The 24,906-nt window shown below is 39.6% G+C and overlaps 1 protein-coding gene across 1 annotated transcript; it reads left to right on the forward strand.

Moving 5' to 3' along the window:
* Window positions 1–225: 225 nt before the first annotated feature.
* LOC109922525 (histone-lysine N-methyltransferase, H3 lysine-36 specific-like) lies at window positions 226–24,324 on the forward strand (the record flags this gene model as incomplete). The annotated part of the gene is made up of 7 exons (XM_048593338.1): window positions 226–338; window positions 4,998–5,114; window positions 13,123–13,246; window positions 16,065–16,265; window positions 17,027–17,206; window positions 23,219–23,375; window positions 23,457–24,324. Coding segments are annotated over 7 exons (920 nt in total), but the record flags the coding sequence as incomplete, so codon positions are not given.
* Between the last annotated feature and the right edge of the window lie 582 nt (window positions 24,325–24,906).

The following is a 24,906-nucleotide window of genomic DNA, read 5'->3' on the forward strand; positions in this document are numbered from 1 at the left end:
GTCTATTATGTAGAGTTTGTGATTCTGAGGTTTGTCTCTTACACCCTCCTGATTGGTTTAGTTCATGAAATGTTTATTTTCCCTTTATTTGTTACACCCTACATATAATAAAAAATAAAGAATGCAATTCATAAAACTAAAAGGATAGAAATTTTTAGCAAACTTATAGGTCTGATTCTAGCTGACTTTCACAACTCATAACTATCATTTTTTTCTGTTTTTTAGGTGAAAACAGCAACTCAAGCAGAAGAACAAGTTGTAAAAATGAGAAGAGACTTCGACAAACATCAACATCTAATAGGGACCAAAATCGTCTCAGATCTGTAAATGAGAAAAAGGTATTTTTTTTATTTTAATAAGAATATATTTAAAGAGAGCGTAGTAACTTTTTCTGCACTTGTTACCAAGCATTGGAAAGGCAAATATGTTACCTGCTTGGCTTCTGGAAACAAGCTGTTCGGTTGCCCTGAGAAAATTTAGAAAGCTAGATGTAAGGCTGCTGAAAAGAGATTACGGTGTGCTAAGGAGATTAAATATTGATGAACAACGCTGCTGGAATAGAGTTTAGGTGGGAACAGCATTAAGATAGAATAAACAAAAAGATAGAATAAACAATGTAATTCCCAAGAAGGGAGTAAATAACTTCAACAAAAACCATGAGAAGAAACCAATGACATTTTGCTGCAATTTTGAAACAGGCAGTGATGTACATGAAAGGAGCTTTGGAATTGCAGCACTTCCGAAGAAGAATTATGTTGGACTTGAAACATTAACTTTTTTCTTCTTTTTGCAAATACTGCCAGACCTGCTGAGTTTCCCTAGCACTTTCTTTTGATTTCAGATCTCCAGGATCCGCCCTTTGCTTTTATTTGAGTGGATTGTCTGGCACAGATGACCACAAATCAAATTTAGTAGAGCTATCTGTAATATGTAAAGCATTGAAATCATGTTGAAGTGCTAGTCAGAAAATTTTAACACTATATCATCTCCAAAACAGTTACAGGTGCAAGAACAACAATGCAATTTACAGTTAAGAGACAGCAGTTTCTAAGTGAGACAATTTAAGTAAAAATTGATTAATTCTGATTAATATTGAAAGTCTGTGATGGAATTATTGGTTGTGAAACATTATACCTGCAGCTCAAAATCTAAAAGTATTTTCTTTAATTCGACCAGATCTTGAGTATTGCTGTAGAAATAAACATACTGTTGAAGCTTTTTATGTTGCACTAATCATGACAGATACAAGAATACCAAATTTCACAGAGAACAATAATTTATATCGCATGAGAAAAATGTGCTTGCTGGTTGGAAAGTCTACTCTGGTTGAGGTATTGGCATTGAGAATGCACCAGGAAGCTATTGTCCCCAGGCTTTTGTTTGATTCAAAAAATGCATAGCACCTGGATAGACATGGTGCCACGCAGCAGGACTGCACAACCTTCGAGCTCGAGCAGATACCTGGCCACTAACCACCTGGGAGTCACCAGTGTTGAGAATTCCAACAGAAACAACCACGTGAGTGCCATGGCTGGTAGAGCTGATTAGAGGAGGTATTTTGAAATAAGTGGATCTCATCATGACTCTCCAAAGTGCTTCCATCACCTACAAGAAGAAGTCAGGGGCATGATGGAATACCAGCTACTTCCTTTGCAGATACAGCACCCCAATACCATCTAGGACAAAGAGGTCTATTTGTTTGATGCCCCATTCACCAGGTTGAATATCTGTTCTCTCCATTATCTGTATAATATAGCTGCAATACACAAGATCTTTAAGATGTTTCAGCAACTAGTTGGCTTCTTCGGCATCACCTCCCAAACTGCTAACTCTACCACCTGAAAGAACAACAGCATGGGAGCTTCATAATTTTCCAAGTTCCTCTCTAAGCTTACTTAAAAGTATACCATTTTGATTTAGCATATAGGTTAAAAGGGTTTCAAAAGATACCTGTTGCTACTTTCTCAGGGTAATAAATGTCAACCATGCCAGTGATGCCCTTATGAATTATTTTTAAAACTTGAATTTCTGCAAATGACTATCAAGACGATTGAAGATATGTTGTTCCATGGCTGCCGCTGACTCTTGTCATCCTTCCTGACTATTCATCAATTTAAACCAGATTACTTTAAAGCTCAGCATTTATCCAGTCCAGAGCTTACTTCAAATCCCACGGCTCATTCATCACCAACATCATTTATGCAAAAGTAAAATACCGTGGGTCTGGAAATCTGAAATAGAAACTAAAAATATTGAAAATACTCAGCAGGTCTGACAGCATCTTCAGAGAGAAAAAGTAAATTAACAGGTAAAATCTTGTGGCCTCAATCACCAGCTGAAAAACTGGTGAGATCCCTGCTTCAGGAAGCTCATCGCATCTTGTGCTATTCAGCTACTTAACCAAAGAGTGATGGGCCTTTTCTTAGGATTGAGCAAAGTCCAAATGCTGATAGCTGCTAACCAATTAGAGGCTGGCAGCACTTTTGTACTCATCCTTCCCAATAAGGTGATAGATGCTACTAATACTACACCAAACAGAGGCCTTGGGAATGAGAAGGGACTAGAGAGCACAAGTGATTGCCTCTGGGAAGGAGTTTGCAGGCAGAGACATCGGCAGCAAAGGCTACACATTGGAGTGATTTTCAGCAGGTCCCAATTTTTCCTGATGCCAAGTTCCTCAATTAAGCACTGGGTGCCTTTGAACAACAGATTCCCCCATCCTCAGGAACCTGCTAGAAAACATGTCAGGTTTAATACTGACGGTGGTGGGAAAGCCCATTAAGTGGGCATTAATTGTCCTTAAGGAACTCAATTGGCATCGATGTGGAAACATCATCCAACGGTCTTCACACATGGATTTAGCAGAGTCCCCACTCAGCTCCTGCCTGTTGGATTAAGCAGCCCCTCTTCCAACACCAAATTTGCTACAGGTGAGAACAAAGATTAAGCCCAGTGTTTCAGGTTGGTGACTTTACATCATAATTGGGAAAAGTTAGAGATGTACTGCAGTAAGTTTTAAGCATGTGAAAGGTGGGAGGATGGGAAAAAGAATAAAAGTGAAGCTCTGTGACAGAAAGACAGGCAGGAAATGTTAAATGAGAAAAAGATTTGTGGTGAAAGACCAAAGAGAACAATATTGGAACAGAGAACGAAACAGAAGATACACCTAAAGGAGGTATGAATAGCAGAATCATGAACAGTTGCCATCCAAATACAAAAATGGATGAAAAACCAAGGAAAACCAAAGCCAGCAAACAAAAGAGAAACAAAATGAGACAGAGTTTATGATCTAATGTATATGGACTTAATGTTTAGTCTGGAAGAAGTTTGGAAGATATATGCTCTTCCTTGACCTTACACTAAACTTCATTTTCCTGCCTTCCACCCTCTCACAGATCTTCCCTTTTGCTAGGTAAGATTCCAACCAAACATGAATGTCTGCATTGACTTTATGCTACACCTACATAAAGCCATACTTTGTCAAATGGTTCCTTGGTTTTGTTGAAATATATAAAATTCTGAGGGGTCTTAACATGGTAGAAGTTGAGAAGAAATTTCCACTAATGGGGAAATCTCGAAAAAGGGACCATAGTTAGAGAATAAGTGGATAGTCATTTAAAACTGAGATGAGAAGGAAGCTTTTCTCTCAGAATTCTATATGTCTGGAATTTATCTGCCTCAGCAAGTTGTGGGGCTAGATTTCTGTAAGTATTTAATGAAGTTGGATTTTTGACTTACTAAGTTGAAGGCTATAAGGAGCTGACATGGGCGAGGAGTTGAGGCCTGGGCCAGATCAGCTATGATCTTCTAGAATAGTGGGGTGGGCTTGAGAGAGTGAATGGCCTACTCCCCGCTCCAATTTCTTTTTGTTTATATTGTTGTCAAAGGCAATCACTCACTTCATTTCTGCAATTTAGCTTTTTATGTATGTCTGGACCAAGACTAAAATAAGTCTGGAGCTGAGTGTTTCTGTTAGTATACAAATTGAATTTGAGCATCAATGAGCAGATTATTGGTACACAAGTGCCGGTTAATACCACTGTTGGTATCTCCTTTCATTACTTTGATAAGTAAGAGTAGAATGGTGTAATACATGGCTAGCTCAGATCGGCCTGTAGTTAATGTACAGGACCTATCTAGACACGTTGCCACTTTATCTGGAAATTGACAGTTGTCAGCAGCTTAGTTAGAAGCTTAGCTAGTTCTGGTTACATCTTCAACACTATGGTTAGGATATTGTCAGCATTCATAGACTTTGCTGTATTCTGTGAATTCAGCCATTTTTTGAAATCACGTGCGGTGTGTTGCATTGTCTGTAGACTAGCATTTGTGATGCTGGGGATCTCGCAAGTTGACAAAGATGAATTCTCCATGCCCTATCTCCAACTGTGTCTAATGTCTGATAACATCAGGAGAAATGTATCCATATTCCAGTGAATAATAACCGTGCAATATTTGTAGTGTTGGGTATTTCATGAACATAGCTGTACACTACTGAATATACTTGTACCATTTTATTGCTTTCCACATATGAATGCATAAATATAATGAGCAATATCCTTATTATTTTTAATTTTACATCCAACTGTTATTTTTCTATTAGCCTGAATGGCTTTCTTTCCTTCCTGGTAGTGCTGTCGTGTTTTAATTCTTGAAAATTCTATCAACAGAAATGTAAATGTTGCAGTATCTGTATTGGCACTGAAATCAAGAAATTTTTAAAATCATTTTCTGGAAGCAAAAGATCTGACAATTTTTCTGTTTAAAAAATATTGATTGTGTCCATGCACGTTCGTGATGAGCTTTCAAAAACTGCCAAAGCATTCACTTAATTATGATCAAATAGATTACATCCTTTATTGCCTCAGGAGCTAAAACAAAACAAGTCTTGTTCAAAGATTTTAGTCATTCTACTATTTCCAAGTGAAAAGTGAAAAAGTGTCACTTAATTGTTCTTTTTATATTTTTATGGTTGTCATCCTATACCAACCATACAGAATGATACTCAGCCAGACTCTGCAGATGAAAATGACTTAGATCTGTTTTTATCAACATCAAGGAAGTCACAAGTGGAACGTGGTGGAGGGGCTGCAAAGAAAGAAAATGTCTGCCAGGTATGATATGTAAAATTCACTGACAGTGGTTTACACTGTTGCTTGCACCTTGGCTCAGTTGATGGCTCATTCTGTCTGGGACAGAAGATTAGGGGTTTCAGTCCTACTTCCAAGGCTTGAGACAAAAATTGAGACCGATGTGAAAATGCAGTACTGAGGATATACGTCACAATCAGAAATGCCATGTTTTGTATAAAATGTTAAACCAAGGTCCCTGTCATCTATCTCAAGTGGGCTTAACAGATCCCTTGGCACCATTTCAAAAAAAGACCCATGCTGTTTTGTAAATTAATGAACCACCTAACAAAATCTGAATAATGTTCCCCTTTGACAAGTGTGATCTCTGCAAATGTGATTTAGTTGCAGTTATGAAAATTATTGAATAGCTGTGATAAACTACAGCAAAGACTGTGATGCTACTTTGATTGATGAAAGTTTGTTTAAACAGCTGTATATTAACTTTGATAAAATGAAGTGAATAGACAATGGCAAGGAAAAGTTTCATTTAACTTCTTACATGTTGCCGTTAGCACTACATAAATCATGTTGGCATTGTAAGTAGATATCCTCTGTCAGTGGATTGTATATTAAAACTCAACCAGCCAATTAGTAATAACATCTGCTCGCTGCAAAATGAACAAGAAGCCGACACTGAGACTGTAATGACTGCAACTCCAACAGGCATTCTTGCACTGTTGGAGGGTTATCAAATGTTCGTTAAGCACACAAATAGTGGGCCTTCTGTACCCCTACAGCTCACCAGTTGGCTAGGCAAATATCCATTCTGTAAACTAGGTACATACTAAACTGTAAGGAACAACCAACTTAGTCAACCTGCAAGTGCCAGATGCTGGAGAAAAACATGAAACATATCTATCACTGGCTGTGTAAAACAGAACAAAATGAGTTCACTCTTAACTTAATTTGTACTGTCCTATACATCCAAGGTGTAGAAAATAAATGTCAGTTGTCTGAAAACTAGCAAAGTAACTTATGAAATATGTGTTATTGGATGGTCTCGATGGCATAAGAAAATTGAGATTGTACTTTAGCTGAGGTGATTAAAACGCTTTTCCGATCAGGAGATGTGATGTGATGTGATTTTTCTCATCTCTTTCTTTCTACATGTGGAACATTGAAGGTTGTTGCCTTATAACTTCACCAAATCCAGCAAACGCTGGCAGATATAGAATAACTTGGGAGTTTTCTGGTCCATGTGCCTTGGTGTCTCAATACATGATGCATTTACCAATGAGTTAGATAGGTAGTTTCAAACTAAACCTAAAAGCCTAGTTAAATGAAGAATTTCCATTATCAATCCATTACCTCCAAAGTGAGCACTGGAGGAGCACTTCTGCAAAATTAGCCAATAATTTTGTTACCTTCTTCCATTATATAAATGTCTGTTGTTTGATTAATCCATTTAGCAAAATTCTCCCTCTAACATAATGATGTCCTATACTTTTAGAATCGGTCATTATCTCAGTTTGGCTTTTCATAGAATCCTTACAGTGTGGAAACAGGCCCTTTGGCCCAACAAGTCCACACTGACCCTCTGTGCATCCCACCCAGACCTGTCCCCCAATAACCCACCTAATCTACACATCCCTAAACACTACGGGCAATTTAGCATAGCCAATCCACCTAGCCTGCACATCTTTGGACTGCGGGAGGAAACTGGAGGAAACCCACGCAGAGACAAGGAGAACGTGCAAACTCCACACAAACAGTCGCCCAAGGGTAGAATCGAACCTGGGTTCCTGGCACTGTGAGGCAGCAGAGCTAACCACTGAGCCATCGTGCCACCCTAGATTATAACACCTTTTAGAACAGTAGTTTCTAGTAATTATCCTACCAATGTCAGGTAGGCATGTAGCTCTGTTTACTCTCTCCTTCCTCTCAAATAGTGATGCTACATTATTTACTCCGCTTGCTCATACTCAGAAGGCAGTAACAGTTGATACAATATAATTTCATAACCTCTCACAGGCCTGTGGTAACACACAAACATTCTCGAGTCATGGGCAAGTAAGCAGATCAATAATTCTTGTTAGCAATGTTTCTGAACTGTACTGGTTATCATGTCCAACTAATGTGCAAAAGGTTCCTGTATGAAATCAGGTGGAAACAGTTCAAAGTTATCAGAAAAGGGAAGTCAAATTTATGAGTAAATTATGTGAATTGGAACTGTTTACATATTGATTGCTCCCACATTTACTTTCAAACAACTGCTTTGAGAGAAAAATAGGAATTGTGCAAAAGGTGAATCGGCATCTACAAGAGACTAACAGAATAAAACATGATGAAAGAATTTTGTACTTTGTTACAGTCCTGGACCAAACTAACAAGCTTGTTACAATTTGGCTAGGGAAAAATAATTTTAGAAAATGTGTTAGTTCCGAGGGACACCCTAAGACAATAAGTCCACAACATTCCATGGTTTCACTATACAATGTTAGGAGAGTAATACAATTTATAATACATATATTTTAACATCTAGGATTAACATGCGGTAAACATGATAGTAGACTGTGACTGACTACCGCACTGATTTAGATCCCATGGATTTCTCAGCAATTTCCCCCAGACGTTTATGACATGGTGGGTTATTAAATCTCATTAAACTTCATAACATAGTACAATTCTTCACTTTTGATGATCAGGCCTTGAACATCCTCTCAAAAGCTGCACTATAATGCGCTGCCTCAACGGCTCCCTCCATTCAGGTTGATCCTTTCCTGGTTCTGTGCTCCCTGGGCTCCAGATACTGCATGCACAGGCACTCCAGGTCTTCACTAACAGCTAGACTCACCAAGACAGCCTTGCCCCTGGATTTTTTTTTAGCCAAGTTCTAATCTTGCTCTGTTATCTAAACAAATTCTGCTTGTGAGCTTATCAAACCCTGTTCTCTTGTCTGTATTCTGTTCCTGTTCCAGAAAAGTACTATTTAGTTGATTACAGAGTCCTTGTTGATTTCTTTCAATGAATTTTGAAATATGCACACCTGTGTCATGCAAGATGAGGTGATTCTCTTGAGTTACCTTCCTTAAATGTTTTAAATTTTCACAAACTCAACTGTTCCATCTATTTCTAAACCAAGTTGCGCGCAGCCTCTGGAGAACCTAAGGTGCTTACAGGCAATGAAATGATTTTGAAGGATAGCCATTGGTGTAGTTTAGGAAGATTAGCCAATTTAAGCACAACATGCTCCTGTGTTCCCCAGAGAACACTACTGGACCCCAATTTAACATCTCTTGTGCCTGCATAAAGAGTTGCATAAACTTGACTTGCAATCATTTGAGTTTATTTAGTCTAATGGTTGAAGTATTTGAAGTGATAGAAAATGTCCGCATAGAGTTCAAATTAAGCTACTTCTTTTAGTGAGTAAAAGAGTGTAGTTTCAAAATTAGAGTTCAGCCATTCAGCATTGAAGTCATGGAACATTTTTTCTTAGAAATATTAGCGAAAAAGTGGATTTCTATCCCTAAACGCTATGGAAATGGAATCAATTGCAGTTTTTAATTCCGAAATTCATAGATACTACGGTGCAGTAAGTGAGGAATGATGGAACTAGCTCATGAGGCCTTCTGTATGTTTCTGTGCTGAAGCACTCCTTGAGTAATGTACTGAAATTCCAGCCTAGATTGAGTGCTAATGGCTCTGGAATGTGCCTTGAGACTATGAACTTCTCAATCAGATTTGAGAGTATTGTGTTTGAACTAAGGCTGACAGTTTATGACTGCACAGTAAATCTTGGCTGCTTGTGACTGTGCTCTCCCGCTCCATCTTCAAGACTAAAAGCTCCTTTTTCAGCCATGGTTAGACATTTTTCTCAAGCTTCTACAATGCTCTCAATCTTGTGTATACTCCTCTCAATTTTTTGTACCCTTCCCTTGGGTAAAGTTATTTATCAGGGCAACTGTCTTGCCTGAAAAAAATCCTGTGTGTTTGTCCATCATTCTTCTCTGGAATTGTGGATCTCATTTGTGTTTTCCAAAGGTGTCATTCCTGTTGGACGTAGTTCTTCTGCTGGCGACAAATCTGCTTCTGCTAACACCCGAGGTCACTATGCAAGTTTGCTGAAGTACAAGACCAGCTTGTGCAGGTTCATAGCTGACTCTCCACTCTTCCGCCTTCTGATTCCTTTGATTCTTTTTCACTAGTGAGCCCATTGACACACTCCCTCTTGAATGGGTTCTGCTCCTCTGCTATTGTCTCCAAATATTTTATACTTTCATGAAGGTACCAAGCTCATTTACTCTGTCTACAACTTAACTTCATCCAAAATGTAACAGTGGTAGAGGCAGAAACCCTGATAACATTTAAAAACTAATTATATGTGCACTTATGATTCCAAGACATTCAAGGCTGTGGGCCAAGTGCTGAAAAATGGGATTACAGAAGTTAGGTGCTTGTCTTTAACCGGCACAGACTTGGAGGGCTGAAGGGCCTTTTTTTTTGCGTTAGATCTCGGACTCTGACTATGGCAAACACAGGACCCCAGCCTTTAGCATTGAGTTGTTTATATTGTTTTATTATTGTTCTTTCTCAAGACAAAAAAGGGCAGGACTTACACAATTAGTGTTCGAGCCTTGGGTAGTGTTGTATAACAGAGAGACCTAGGGGTTTAGGTACTTAATTCTTTGAAATTTGCGTCACAGATAGATAGGGTGGTTAAGAAGACATTTAGCATGCTTGTCTCCATTGTTCAGACCATTGGGTATAGGAGTTGGGATGTCATGTTGATGTACAGGACGTTGGTTAGGCCTCTTCTGGAATACTGTATCCAGTTCTGGTCACCTAGTTGTAGGAAGGATATTATCAAGCTGGAGAGGGTTCAGAAAGGATTTACCAGGAAGTTGCCAGGAATGAAGGGTTTGAGTTATAAAAATAGCCTGGATAGGCTGGGATGTTTTTGACTAGAACGTAGGAGGTTGAGGGGTGACCTTAACATCGTGAGGGGCATGGATAAGGTGAATAGCAAATGTTGTTTCCCTAAGATGGGGAGAGTCCAAAACTAGGAGACATATATTTTTAAAGTGAGAGGAGAAAAATGTGAAAAGGACACAAGGGGCAACTGTTTTGCACAGAGAGTGGTTAATGGGTGGATGAACTGCCAGAGGAATTGTTGGATGCAGGAACAGTTCCAACATTTAAAAGAAGTTTGGATAAGTACACGAATAGGAAAGGTTTGGAAGGATATGGGCCAAACGCAGGCAGGTGGGACTAGTTTAGTTTGAGAACATGGTTGGTGGGGACTTGTTGGACTGAAGGATTTGTTTCAATGCTGTATGACTTTATATGCGTGTCGCAGGTTAGGCCAGCATTTATTTCCTATCTGTAAATGTTCTAGAGAATGTGGTGGTGAGCCACAGCCAAGAATCTCTGCAGTCTGTGGTAGTGTCTGTACGCCCAGTGCTGTTGGAAAGGAAGTTCCAGGCTTTTGACTGCTGTACTCTGTTCTCAATTACTCTGTTATGTCTGTGTAATCTAAGTTCCTCTGTGTCCATTTCGGTGTACATTTTGGATCATCATGACTGCCCATATTCCTAAAACCCTCTTCCCTGCGGTCCACACTCATCCAGTGTTCCCTGGAACTTCTGTTTGCTGTGCATGACTGACTTGTTGAACTGGTCCATTTAAAATTGATGCATAGCCAGTCATGCCACATTGTTCTCTGTGGGGTACAATTCAAGTTATAGTACAGCAGTGCACATACACAGCAGAAGGGAAACATTGCATTCACCTCCAACAGATTGTAATGAGCTTGTGAAGATTATTTACCAAACTATATCAATTCCTCATCCCACCAGTTTCCATCCTCCTGAAACTCGCTTTCTCTTGTGCCTGCTCTCTTTCTCTCGTGCTTGCTGTCCCTTTTGCACATATGCTGTCTCTCCCTTTCCCTCTGTCTGTCTCACTTGCACGCGCTCTTCTCACCCTTTTTCCTCCTGACTTTCACCTGCACCCACCACTGAATTCCTTGCCATCACTATCCTGTGAGGTACCATTGATCAGAAGCTCTACTGGACCAACTGTATAAATACTGTGACTACAGGAGAGATCAGAGTTAGGAATCTCTGCTATAAGTAACTCTTCCCACCTCCCCAAAGTCTATCAACCATCTACAGGGCACAAGTCAAGAGTTTAATGGAATGCACTCCACTTGCCTGGATGAGTACAGCATCCAGTAACATTAAAAATGCTCAACAATACCTGGATAGCTTGAATGGTACTCTATTGACCACCTTAAACATTCACTTCCCTCGTTGCTGGCAGTGTGTATTGCATTTCGACTATTGCAACTCACCAAGCTTCCTATAAGAGCACCTTTCAAACTAATGGTCTTGGCACAAGAAAGAAGACATCTGCAAACAAATAGGAGTACTACTGCCTGCAGGTTCCTTTTCAAGAGACTGGGAGGAGTGTACAACAAGTCAGTGTCACTATGAAACAGATTGGGAGAGTAATCCTGCATGAGAAGCACGGCAGGAATGGGGGATAAAAACTGGTGGTGGAGTGCTCCCTCAACCAACTTCTACATGTCAGAGCTGAAGAGTGACGAAATAGGAAAACAGCTGATTGGTGGGTGTTTTTTCACTGTGTCTGTTTTGGTTGACCATGCTTTTAATCAGGAGACTTTATTACAGCTGAAGAATCCAGTTAGGAAATTCACTTAAATATTTAACATCGAAATGAATTAATTAGATAAAATAGACAGGCAGTGCTATTGCATCTGTCATTTGTGGGATCTGATGGACATCAGTGTGATCCACAATAAACACATCTGCAATAAATGTTGGTTGCTCAAGGGACTTGACAGTGCAACAGCGTGGATGTCAGGAAATAGTGGAGGCATGTATGAAGGGCACTACACTTGCCATGGATGATTTTAATCTGCACAGTGACTGGACAGCTCAGGCTAGAATAACATGGAAGACAAATTTGTAGAATTGTTTCTTAGAGCATTACATTGCATAACCTGCCCAGGAACGGGCTATTTTAGATCTAGTAGTGTGTACTGAGGGAGAATTAATAAAAAATCTCATCGTTAAGGATCCTTTAGTGGGAAGCATTTGCATCGTAGAATTTCAAACTTGTTTGAAGGGAAATACAACTCAGATTTTGAACCAATTGTCCTCAATTTAAATAAGAGCAAATATAGAGGTCTTCCACCATTTGAGATATCGAGAAGATGTTTTCATGATTTGGGGAATCTCGAACTAGGGGACATAGTGCCACACATTTGAAACTGAGATGTGAAGGAATTTCTCCTCACGGGGGTAGTGTATGTCTGGAGACCAGATCGCTGAAAGTATTTATAAGAGGAGGCAAGTAGATTTTGAAATATTGAGGAGTTGAGGTCTACGAGTTAAGGTAGATTTTGAAATATTGAGTTAAGTTAAGGAGTTAAGCTGGCATAAAGAAGAGCTGATGTTGGGATCAGATCAGCCTTGATTTTATAGAATGGGGACATTTGAGGGGTTAAATAATCTGTACGTGCTCCTTTAGGTTGTGTTCTAAACCATATCACAGTAGCTTTGCTGTTGCTGGTACAGGAACCTGGAACTCACTTTCTAGCAGTATTGTGGATGTACCGTCTCAAACTTGTTAGATCTTACTACTTTTACATCTTCAGTCAATTTTGTAACCTCTCACTTTCTGCCGAGTCCAAATTATATCGGCACAAAGTTTGGCCAGCGTTATCTGGGATGCAGTGTTTCAACCCCTTTCCTATCCAGCATGATGGAATTTTAAATAATTAAGCAGCTTTGACTTAAAGCTACTTAAAATTGTAATGGTAGAACACTTGTTTTGATTAAAAGGTACTTAAGCAACACTAGAACATTCTGATTTCTAAACTTCGTTCCCCTTCAAAGCACCAAACAGGGATAGGAATTATTGACTTTTCAATTAGATTACATTTTGCCACTTACAACTAGTGTTAATCCATTGTCTTTTCAGAATGGTATATTTAACAGCTTGCTTTCTTCCCTCTGCTCTAAAGCTGTGCGAGAAAACTGGAGAGTTGCTGCTATGTGAAGGACAATGCTGTGGCGCCTTCCATTTAAAGTGCCTAGGTTTAACCAAAATGCCCGAGGGGAAATTCATGTGCAGAGAATGTACCACAGGTAAAATATGTACTGATATAGCAATGTTTACCTATTTCACAATTTATAATTTACAAGATTGATTTGTGGTATTCTACTTCCATATCAATTTAAAATACACTGATGTTAGACTAAATCATTTGGTAAATTTTCTGAACCTACCTTGAGAAAACAACAGGCGGCTCAGGGTTGACCTAATAGCAGTCTTTAAAATGATAAGAGTTTGATTGGGTAGTGATAGAGATAGAGCTTCAACCTCTAGGATCGTTCAAAGCTAGGAACCTTAAAGATAGTAAAGTCACTAATTAATCCAATGAAAAGTTCAGGAATAGTTTCTTTACACAGTTTGTAACTTGCTACCATGAAGAGTACTTGAGACAAATAGCGTGGATGCATTTAAAGAGAAGCTCGATGAGCGCTTAAGGGAGAAAGGAATGGAAAGTTATGCTGATGGGGTGGGAAGTGACTCATGTCAAGTATGAAGCTTGGCATGAGCCATTTGAGCCGTTTTTGTCCTGTAAGTTTTTGTAATTCTGTGCATTATCTGTAAAGGGCATGTGTTGTTTGTTTACCAATTAAGCATAAAATACCCATCCTGAACCAATTTGTAATGTTATATTTCTCAGCTGCTCTCCCATACTAGGAGAGTATTGTCATCTCCTTTAACAATCTTTCCACCCCCCCCTACAGTGTAACAGTCCTATGGCAAGACCATAAGACAAAACAATCAGAAGCAGACCATTCAGCTCATTGAATCTGCTCCATCACAGCTGATCTGATAATCCTCAAATTCACTCTCCAGCTTTTTCCCCATAATCCCTTACTGATTAAAAATTTTATCTATCACAGCCTTGAATATTCTTATTGTCCCAGTCTCCACAACATTCTGTGGTAGACTATTCCACAAATCCACTAGCTCCTGTGAAGAGAAATTCATCCTCATTTCTGTCTTAAAAGAGTAACTCCTTCTTCTGAGACTGTGCCCTCTGCTCTCTGATCCTAGACTCATCCAGAAAATTTTTGAATTTATTCTGTCAAGTTGCTTAATCTTGTATACTTCAGTAAGGTCACCTTTCATTCTTCTAAACTCCAATGTGTACAAGCCCAGTCTACTCAACCTCTCCTCATAAGGCAGTCCCTCCATACTAGGATCTGCTGAGTGAACCTTCATAGGATTTCCTCCAATGTCAGCATATCTTTCCTTAGATAAAGGGCCTAAAACTGTTTCTGCTGTGTTTTGACTAGTGCCTTGTATAGTTCTATCAAGACTTCCTTATTTTTAATCGAACTGGACAAACGTGGCAAGTCTGGCAGCATCTGTGGAGAAAACAAAACAGTTGACCTCTCTTCAGAACTGCAACCACATGAGCTCTTATCTTATTAAATAGTTTAATGTGTCGTCAGATGCCTTCTGGAAATCCAGAAGTATTATATCCAATGTTTCTCCTTTATCTATCCTCTTTGCCACTTCCTTAAAAATTCCAATAAATTTTTCAGGCACATTTCTCCTTCATGAAGCAGTGTTACTCCAATTGGTCATATTGTTTGCTAAATGCCCTGCTATTTACATCCTTTATAATAAACTCTTAGCATTTTTTGCAATAAGGGACGTCAACTTAACAGGCCTATAGTTACCTGTATTTTTTATCTCCTTTTTTTAAATAAAGGTACTATATAGGCATTTTACTAGTCCTCTGGGGCTTGATCAGAATCTAAGGACTCTTGAAAGATTGATACCAGTACATCCACTGTCTCTGTAGCTAGTTATATTAATATTCTAGGATGCATCCCATTTGGTCCAGGGGATGCATTGGTGGATGAGTACGTCCTTACAGCACTTCAAGTGTGGAATATTAGGCCTTGTTCAGTTAATGAATACAAAAACTCTTTAAAGCTTCTTCAGAAGATAGAAGAAGTAGCTTAAAATAAGTTAAGTTTGCATATGGAGCTTTATTTGTTTATATTAAAACTTTCTGGAAAAATAACAATCATTGTCAACTGTAAGCTACTTTATGTTGCACAAAGCTATTATACTCCAAATCTATCCTGGATAATGCTAAGTAATATTCAAATAAATAGAACGTATTGAGTGGTGGGGATTGAATAATAAACTAACAACAATTGGCGCTGGTGACATCAGAAACTACAAAGATGAAGTCAGAGGTAGGGTGACTTAAAAATAAGGGAATATTTTTAATATGTTGAGTCAAAAAAATGTCTTGGTCACAATTGCAACATATTGCTTTGGAGGACTATTGAATGATTTCTGTGAAAATGGGGATCATTGCTACAAACTACTTTGCAGCTAAGAAATTAGGTACAGTTGATTAGATACAGTTTGTGGTGAGAATAATAAACTAAACACATAGGACGATAACAAATGTAATATATAATGTGATGAAGGAGAAGGCAAAGAAGCAAAAATAATTGTATATTGGGTGATAAAATTATGTGAACTTCAAAGGTGGAACTTAAGTTGTTGGCTAGTTAGAATGTCCAGTCACTATGATACCACAGTGTGTTTTTCTGATGTGTAATGTCTGCTTTGCACAATACGGTTTTTTCTTACACTAGAAAGGACTTGACAAGGGTGGAGCCATTTAAAATTAAACTTGAAGAAGAACACAGGTAATATGTACAAATGAATGTACAAGCTTGTATAGAGGCCTTACACTGTGATATTAGAAAAGAAAGTTAGCACAAGAATGTGGAAAAGCTTTCTCCTGATTGTTGTCAAAGTTCACTTGACAAATGAAGCTTCTGAGCATTTTAGTGACATTCTCTAAGTGTGACTGTGCTTCTCCCAACAAGTCAAAAAGTTACCATTTGTTTTCACCAGGTGTTCATACTTGCTTTGTATGTAAAGAAAATGAGAAGGATGTGAAGCGATGTCTTATGCCATTGTGTGGGAAGTTTTATCATATGGATTGCATTAAAAAATACCCTACCACTGTAATGCAGAACAAAGGATTCCGGTGCTCACTCCACGTTTGTCTGTCTTGTTACGCCTGCAACCCTACTAATCCAAGAGCGAGCAAAGGTACTGTATACAGAAAATATTCTTTACAGAAGATAATATTCAGAGCAAGTTGAGAAAGAAAAGCACTTTCTTTGGGAGCTGTAGTCAGTTCAACTGGAATTTGCTTTGTTTCATTCCTTGTGAACTTCTAACAAGTCTGGATTTAAACTTCATAAATGCCTCAGTTAATTTTCTTTGATCAATGTTTATTCCTGAGTTCCTTAGAATTTTACACTGATGAATATTGTCCAGTTAATACACCTATGAATCATCTTGGGATCCTTACTACATATAAATGCTGTAATATCTTTGTTGTAGAGTCATACAGCACGGAAACATTACCTTCTGTCCAACCAGTCCATACCGAGCATAATCCCAAACTAAACTAGTCCCACCTGCATGCCATGTCCTTCCAAACCTTTCCTATTCATGTCCTTAACTAAGTGTCTTTTAAATGTTCTAACCATGCCAGCATCCACCACTTCCTGAGGAACTTCATTCCACACGCGAACCACCCTCTGTGTAAAAAAGAAATTCCTCGTATCTTTTTTTCAATCTCTCCTCTCACCTTAAAAATATGCCCTCTTGTCTTGAAATCCCCCCATCCTAGGGAAAAGACACCTACCATTAACTCTACTATAAGTTGTTGGATTGAGTGAAAATTAGTGTGAAAGTAACTTTAAATGTGTAATACCGAGTGTCAAGCCTGAATAGATTAGTCTGTAATATAATGTAATGTATGTTGTTCCTGTTTATACGTATTTATGTCTTTGTGTAATTAGGTCGAATGATGCGCTGTGTGCGGTGTCCTGTGGCTTATCATGCCAGCGATAATTGTTTGGCAGCAGGATGTGTGGTCCTGGCTTCAAACAGTATCATATGTACTAACCACTTCACTCCACGGAGGGGCTGCAGGCATCATGGTCATGTCAATGTCAGCTGGTGCTTTGTATGCTCAGAAGGTAAGGTAAAGTTGCAAGTAACTGATGTTTATTTCCTTTTTCCTCAATATCTTTTCTACCCCTAATTAGTTTATTTTCCTGAAGATCCTGCAGCTTGTTTACAACAACCATGTACAGATTGCTATTATGTTCCTTATTTTCTGATTAATACGTTTTGCCTATTTTAGTGCATATCAACCATAAAACAGAGTTGGCATCTGCATTAAAGTCACGGACCAAAGAATGTCACACTAACGCATTAAGTATTCATGCATTAATATAATAAATAATAATTGCAGTTTCCTCCACTTAAAAAGGACAGTTATTTGTATAAACTAGAAAGGATGACCATTAACCATTCAAGAGCATAGAAAAAAGTAAGAACAGGAGTAGGCCATTCGGCCTATCGAACCTGCTCCAACAATCCACACATCCACTTTCCTGCCCTCGCTCTATAATCCTTGATTCCCCTACTGATCAAGATTCTTATCTATCTCAGGCTTAAATCTAGACAAGGAGTTTGACTTCACAGCCCTGTTTGGAAAGAAGTTCCAAAGACACTCAACCCTCTGAGAGAAGAAATTCCCCCCCATCTCAGTGTTAAATTGCCACCCTTTTAATCTCAGATTATGCCCTTGGATCCTCGACTCTGCCATGAGGGGAAACATCCTCTCAACATTTACCCTGCCAAGCCCCCTGAGAATCCTATATGTTTCAATGATACCACCTCTTATTCTTCTAAATTCCAATGAGTAGAATCCCAACCTGCTTAACCTTTTCATCATAAGTCTCCCTCCAAACAAGGGATCATCCTGGTGAACCTTCTTTGAACTGCCTCCAATGAAATAATATCTTTTTCTTAAATAAGAGGACCAAAATTGCTGACAGTACTCCAAATGTGGTCTCACCAGCACCTTGCATAGTTGCAGTAAGACTTCCCTACTCTATACTCCAATTCACTTGAAATCAGGGCCAACATTCCATTAGCCTTCTTGATTACCTGCTACACCTGTGTGCTAGCTCTCCGTGATTCATTCATAAATACCCACTTTGTGTTGCAGCTTTCTATATTTTTCTCCATTTAAGTAATAATCTGTTCTTGTGTTCTTCTTCCAAAGTGAACAACTTCACATTTTCCCACTTGATACTCCATTTGACAACTTTTTGCCTACTTACTTAACCTATCAATATCTCTGCGTAAACTGTTTGTATCCCTCTCTCAACCTGCTTTTGGCTACAGTACATTCACTTTAAGTCATTAATATATATTGTCAATCGTAGTGGTCTTAGCACTAGTCGCTATGAAACTCCACCGGTTCTGAGGAAGGGTCACCGGACCCGAAACGTTAACTCTGTTTTCTCCTCCATAGATGCTGCCAGACCTGCTGAGCTTTTCCAGCAACTTTGTTTTTGTCCACTGGTTACATATGACCAAACTGAAAAAGAACCCATTGTCCCACTCCTGTTTCCTGCCCATGAGCCAATTCTGTATCCAGGCCAGTGTGCTACCTCAAACACCATGGGCTTTTATCTTCTGACTTCACCTTTTTGTGACGTACTTTGTTGAATGCCTTCTGGAAGTCCAAAATACAGCATGCCTCCTGGCTCCCCCCTATCCACTCTTGTTGAGACTTCCTCAAAAAACTCTAATAAATTAGTCGGACACAATTTTCCTTTCATGAAGCCATACTGACTCTGCTTGATTAGATTATGATTTTCCAAGTGTTCTGCTATTACTTCCTTAATAATTGATTCCAAAACTTATTAGGCTAATCGGCCTACAGTTACCTGCTTTTCACCACCTTGCATTGCAGTGGCATGTGAAACCTGAAGTCAATGCTAGGAATGGTGCCAGCTTGTCAATTGCTGTGCAACTTAGAGGGAATGTTGCCTAGCGACCACCTCATAAAACTCAGTCAAATTTATTAGACATGATCTCCCCAATTGCTGTGCTGTCTATCCTTGACTAATCCTTGCCTCTCCAAGTGGAGATTAATTCAGACCCTCAGCAACTTTTTCTAGTAGTTTCCTTTCCACTAAGATTAGATACACTGGTCAGTCGTTTCCTTGTTTATTCCCACAACGCTACTTGAATAATAAAGCTACATTTGCTGTCTTAGTGTTCTGCTTTAGTCAGACAATTTGAAAATTGATGTCAGAGCCCCTGCAGTTTCCTCTATTGTCTCTCATAGGACCCTGGGATACATTTCATCTGAGCCTAGGAATTTACCTGCTTTTAAGCCTACTAAACCACTAATATCATCTCCTCAAAGCTAATTTATTAAACACACCACTGTACCTTTCCTTAATTTGTATACCTGCATCATCCAATGCTATGTGAATACAGATTCAAAGTACTCATTTAAAACCGCTCCTACATCTTCTAGCTCCATACACAGGTTGCCACTTTAGACCCTAATGTGCTCTACTCTTTCCGTGATTATCCTACTTTCCTCAATGTAATTATAAAATGCCTTTGGATTACCCCTTATTTTATGCACCAGTGTTTCTTCATGCTCCCTCTTTGCTCTCCTAATTTATTTTTAAATAACTCCCTGCATTTCATGTACTCCACTAGAGTGCCCTTGATAACTTCCCTTTTATCTTTATCAAATCCTGTACAACTCTTGGATGGTTCCCTGGACTTGGAACAGGTTGACTCTGCACTCTCATTGTTTCCTTTTTGAAAGATTCCCACTGTTATGATGAATTTCCTACAAGCAGTTGCTCCCAGTTCACTTTAGCCAGATCCTGTCTTATCATTGTAAAAATTGATCACCTTCCCCACCATGCTCCCCCAACAAAAAAAATTCAGAAACTTTACTTCTGGTGCATCTTTGTCCTTTCCCTATCTGGCTGAGATTTTATTGAGTTATGGCTGCTATCACCGAAATGCTCCCTGACTGACACTTACCCTATTTTGTTCCCTAAAATTATGTCTCGAATGTGTCCCTCACTTTTGGACTTTCTTAATGCTTACTTGAAAAACTCTCTTGGGTATGTTTTAAGAATTCCAGTCCTCCTAAGCCTTTCCAAGTTGATTACACCTCTGAGATTTGTTTGTGTATCTGTCCTATCTCTCCTTGACTGTACAGTCCCAGCAGTGTGACTGCCCCCTTTTTGCTTTTAAGTTTTACACAAATGGCCTTATTTGAGGATCTTTAAGGTATCATCCCTCCTAATTGAAGTACTGACTCCTGGATCACTACCTCTTTAACACACACACCCCAAAGATTCTATACCATCAGAATATTGAGCTGCCAATCCTGTCCCTCCCTCACATGCATTTATGATTAATATAGATATCATATTCCCATGTGCTAATCAACACCCTCAACTCATCCGACTTACTCACAAGACTCCTTGCATTAAAATAAATGCAGTCCAGCCTTGCAGTACTCCCTTGTGCCTTAACTTGATTATAAATGTTCCACCTTGAGATTGACTGACTTTTTTCAGTACTTGTCTGTATTTCACCGCCCACTGTACCTCTACTCCATATCCCGTATCCTTGCCAAAATCTCTACCAGCAGCACTAGCAAGCCCTGCAAAGATGTTGGTGTCATTCTTGTCCAGGTCCAAACCATCAGACATGTACAGGACCAACCTACCCCAGGTGATCCAAAAATTTAAAGCACTCCCTTCTGCACCATGTGTTCATCTGCTGTATCTGCCTTTTCCTGTATTGTCACACTAATGGTAGCTTTTTACATGTAGCTGTGCGTCAGTTACTTAAAAAAAGCATGTGTTGGAACTTGGGTCTGTTATAGAGTCATAGAGCCATACAGTACAGAAAAAGACCCTTTGGTCTAACCAGTCCATGCTGAGCATAATCCCAAACTAAACTAGTCCCACCTGCCTGCTCCTGGCTCATATCCCTCCAAACCTTTCCTATTCATGCATCTATCCAAATATCTTTTAAACATTGTAATTGTACTACAATCCACCACTTCCTCAGGAAGTTGGTTCCCTCTATAAAAAATTTGCGTCAAAATCTCTCTCTCACTTTAAAAATGTGCCCCCAAGTCTTGAAAACCCCATCCTAGGGGAAAGGCAACTGCCATTAACTCTATCTGTCCCTCTCATTATTTTATAAACGTCTATCACGTCGCCTCTCAACCTCTTGCTCTCCAGTGGAAAAAGTCCCAGCCATTCTTTATAACTCAGACCTTCCATAACTGGCAACATCCTGGTAAATCTCTTCTGAAACCTCTCCAGCTTGATGGTATCCTTCCTATAACTACGTGACCAGAACTGGATGCAGTACTCCAGAAGAGGCCTCACCAATGTCCTGTACAACGTCAACATGACTTCCCAACTTCTATACTCAAAGGACTGAGCAGTGAAGACAAGCATGCCAAACACCTTTTTGACCACCTTGTCTATATGTGACACAAACTTCAAAGAATTATGTACCCTCTGTTCTACAACATTACCCAAGGCCCTACCATTAATTTTATAAGCCCTACCCTTGTTTGTTGTACCAAAATGCAATACCTCGCATTTATCCAGATTGAACTCCATCTGCCATTTTTCAGCCCATGGACCCATTTGATCAAGATTCCTTTGTAATCTTAGAAAACCTTCTTCACTGTCTACAGTGTCGCCAATTTTGGTGTCATCCACAGACTTACTAACCATATCTTCTATATTCTCATCCAAATCATTTACATAAAACATGACAAACAGAAGAGGAGCCAGAACCGATCCCTATGGATGACCGCTAGTCGCAGGCCTCCGGATAAAAAAGCATTACTCTGTTCCTGCCGTTAAACCAATTATGTATCTACTTGGCAAGATCATCTTGAATCCCATGTGACTTAACTCTACTGATTAGTCTACCATGTGGAACCTTGTGAAAGACTTTACTAAAATCCAAATAAACGCCGTCTACTGCTCTGCCATCACAAATCTTTTTGGTAACTTCCTCAAAAACTCAATCAAGTTTTTCTGCGCAAAACCATGCTGACCATCCCTAATCAATTTACGCCTCTCTAAATGTCCACAAATCCTATGTTTTATAATCACCTTCAACAATTTACCCACTACCGAAGTCAGACTCTCGGGTCTATAGTTCCCCGGTTTCTCCTTACAATTTTCCTTAAGCAAAGGTACATTATATCTCGTGCCAATTTAAACACTGTGGGCTATGTAATTAGTGCTTTCCTAATGTATTGTGACTTCAATTTTAATGGAGCAGTGGTGATTATTGACTATACTATCAAATCCTTTCAGTTTTGATTCTGCACAAGTCTGGATATCCCATAGGTTAGCACTAATAACCCATAGATTAGGAATAATAAAGAAGGAATTATTATCATGAGACTGTATCACGTAATGGTGTTAGTGAGAATGAGAAAGGAGCTCCTGAAAATCAGAAAATAGTGTGAGAGAATATTTCAAGACAGCCCTAAGAGACATTTTTTTAAAAAAAATTACTTTGACCTTCCTCTTGCTGTTTCTCCTGCGTGCTGCTACATGTGCTGATAGCCTCTGCTGCTGACCACCTCTCTGGCTCCCCGATCCACTGGTTTATGATCAGTCATGCTTCTCTACCCTCCTACTTCGCATCTGTCTCTTGTCCTTTTCTGTCTCACCCCACCCCCTCTCACACCATACCCCTCTCACCACCCAGCCCCCCCCACCACCCCTCTCGCCCTCCCTCGCCCCCTTTCTCGCTCTCGCTCTCCCTTCCCCCCCGCCGCTTCTCGCTCTCCCTCCCCCCCCTTTGTCTCTCTTGCCCTTCCCTCCCACCTCCCCCCACGCACATGCACACACATGCACACCCTCCCTCTCCCTCTCATCCATCTAGTGACGGCAGCTGCAGTTGCAGGCTGTCAGGGGTAAGCTGCAACTTAGGCAGAATTTCCTCTTGAGATTATTTGTGTGTGCCTTCTTTTATGATCTCTAATTAAGTTTTTATTTCAAGATCAAGTTCTCCATTGATCAATAATTTCATGTTGCATTTACTATTCTTTCCTCCTTACCATTTGCTGATATCTAAATTGTTAATGTATGCATGTTTATTGTCAGGTGGCAGTTTACTATGCTGTGAGTCATGTCCTGCTGCCTTTCACCGTGAGTGCCTGAACATTGAGATGCCTAAAGGAAAATGGTACTGCAACGATTGTAAGGCTGGCAAAAAGCCTCATTATAAAGACATCATCTGGGTTAAACTTGGTCGATACAGGTTAGTCTGGAAATAAATGAATACAAAGAATGCTAATGTTGATTGGATATAAAACAATTTAAATTGCACATGTCTTGACAGGGTGCAACTCAGTTCAATTCCAATTTAAAGAAAAGGAGTGTGATTCTGTCTCTAATGATGAGACAGAATACAGGAAAGAGAGAGTGCTTGGTGGCAAAACAAAAGAGCTGGTAATTGACTTCAAGAAGCAAGGTTGAGGACATGCGCCTGTCTACATCAGCGGTGCTGAGGTGGAGATGGTCCAGAGCATTGAGTTCCTAGGAGTGATCACCAGCAACCTATCCTGGTCCACCCACGTTGATGCTACGGTCAAAAAGCACAACAAACTCTCTACTTCCTCAAGAGACTAAGGAAATTCGGCATGTCCATAAAGACTCCTACCAATTTCTTTAGATGCACCATAGAAAGCATTCTATCCAGATGCATCACAGCTTAGTACGGCAATTATTCTGCCTAGGACCCTAAGAAACTACAGAGAGTTGTGAACACAGCCCAGTCCATCACGCAAGCTAACCTTCCATCCATTGACTCCATCTATACTTCTCGCTGCCTCGGGAAGGCAGCCAACATTATCAAAGACCCTTCCCTCCCTAATTGTAATCTCTTCCAACCTCTTCCATCGGGCAGCAGAGATACAAAAGCTTACACACAGGTACCAAATGATTTAAGAACAGCTTCTTCCCTGCTGTTACCAGACTTCTGAATAGACCTCTCAAATTTTAAATTTAATGTTGATCCCTCTCTTTGTGAACCTTCTCTGCAGCCTTAACATTGTATTTTTCACTCTGTATTTTTCACTCTGTTCTGTTACCCTAATGCAATTTGTATGGTATGATCTGCCTGTACTTCATGCAAAGCAAAACTTTCCACTGTACCTATGTGTATGTGACAATAATAGATCAAATCAAATTAAAGAACCTGAACTTCTTGCCTCTGAATCTACCAAGGAGTAAGTGTTGATCGACAAATTTTAGGACGCAGAAGCTGCTGGCCTATTAATCTGCTGATTTGCAGGCAATTAGGCTAGTTACCTCATTGGGGGTGGCGTGTTAATCACCACTTAATCAGCATTTAACACACATGTCTACACTTCGAAAAACTATTAGGAAATCGAGCCCACAAAATGCAAGGAACTAGAAAATGGTAGCAAGCCCTTTTTTTTTTTTTGCAAAAATCATGTAAAATATGTTGGGGCTGGGTTTGTGGCACAATTGAAGCATGTCAGACACCAGATCGGCAGGTTAAGTGTTCAAGTCACATCAGGCTGAGGAAGCTTTTGGGACCTCTTGTAGCATAGTGGCAATGTCCCTACTCCTGGTTGGGGAGGCTAGGGTTCAAGTCTTACCTGCGTCAGAGGAGTATAATAACGTTATTGAACAGGTTGATTAGAAAAGTATTGTTTTTTTTATTAACCTGTGTTCTGAAACTTAGCTTGTGAAGCAGGTTCTCGCTGCCTCACAAAAGTAAATCCAGAATATATAAATGTTCAGTGGAAAAGGCAGAGTTTGGT

Source organism: Rhincodon typus, unplaced genomic scaffold (assembly GCF_021869965.1).
Source record: "Rhincodon typus isolate 14 unplaced genomic scaffold, sRhiTyp1.1 hic_rhity00002688, whole genome shotgun sequence".
NCBI lineage: Eukaryota > Metazoa > Chordata > Chondrichthyes > Orectolobiformes > Rhincodontidae > Rhincodon > Rhincodon typus.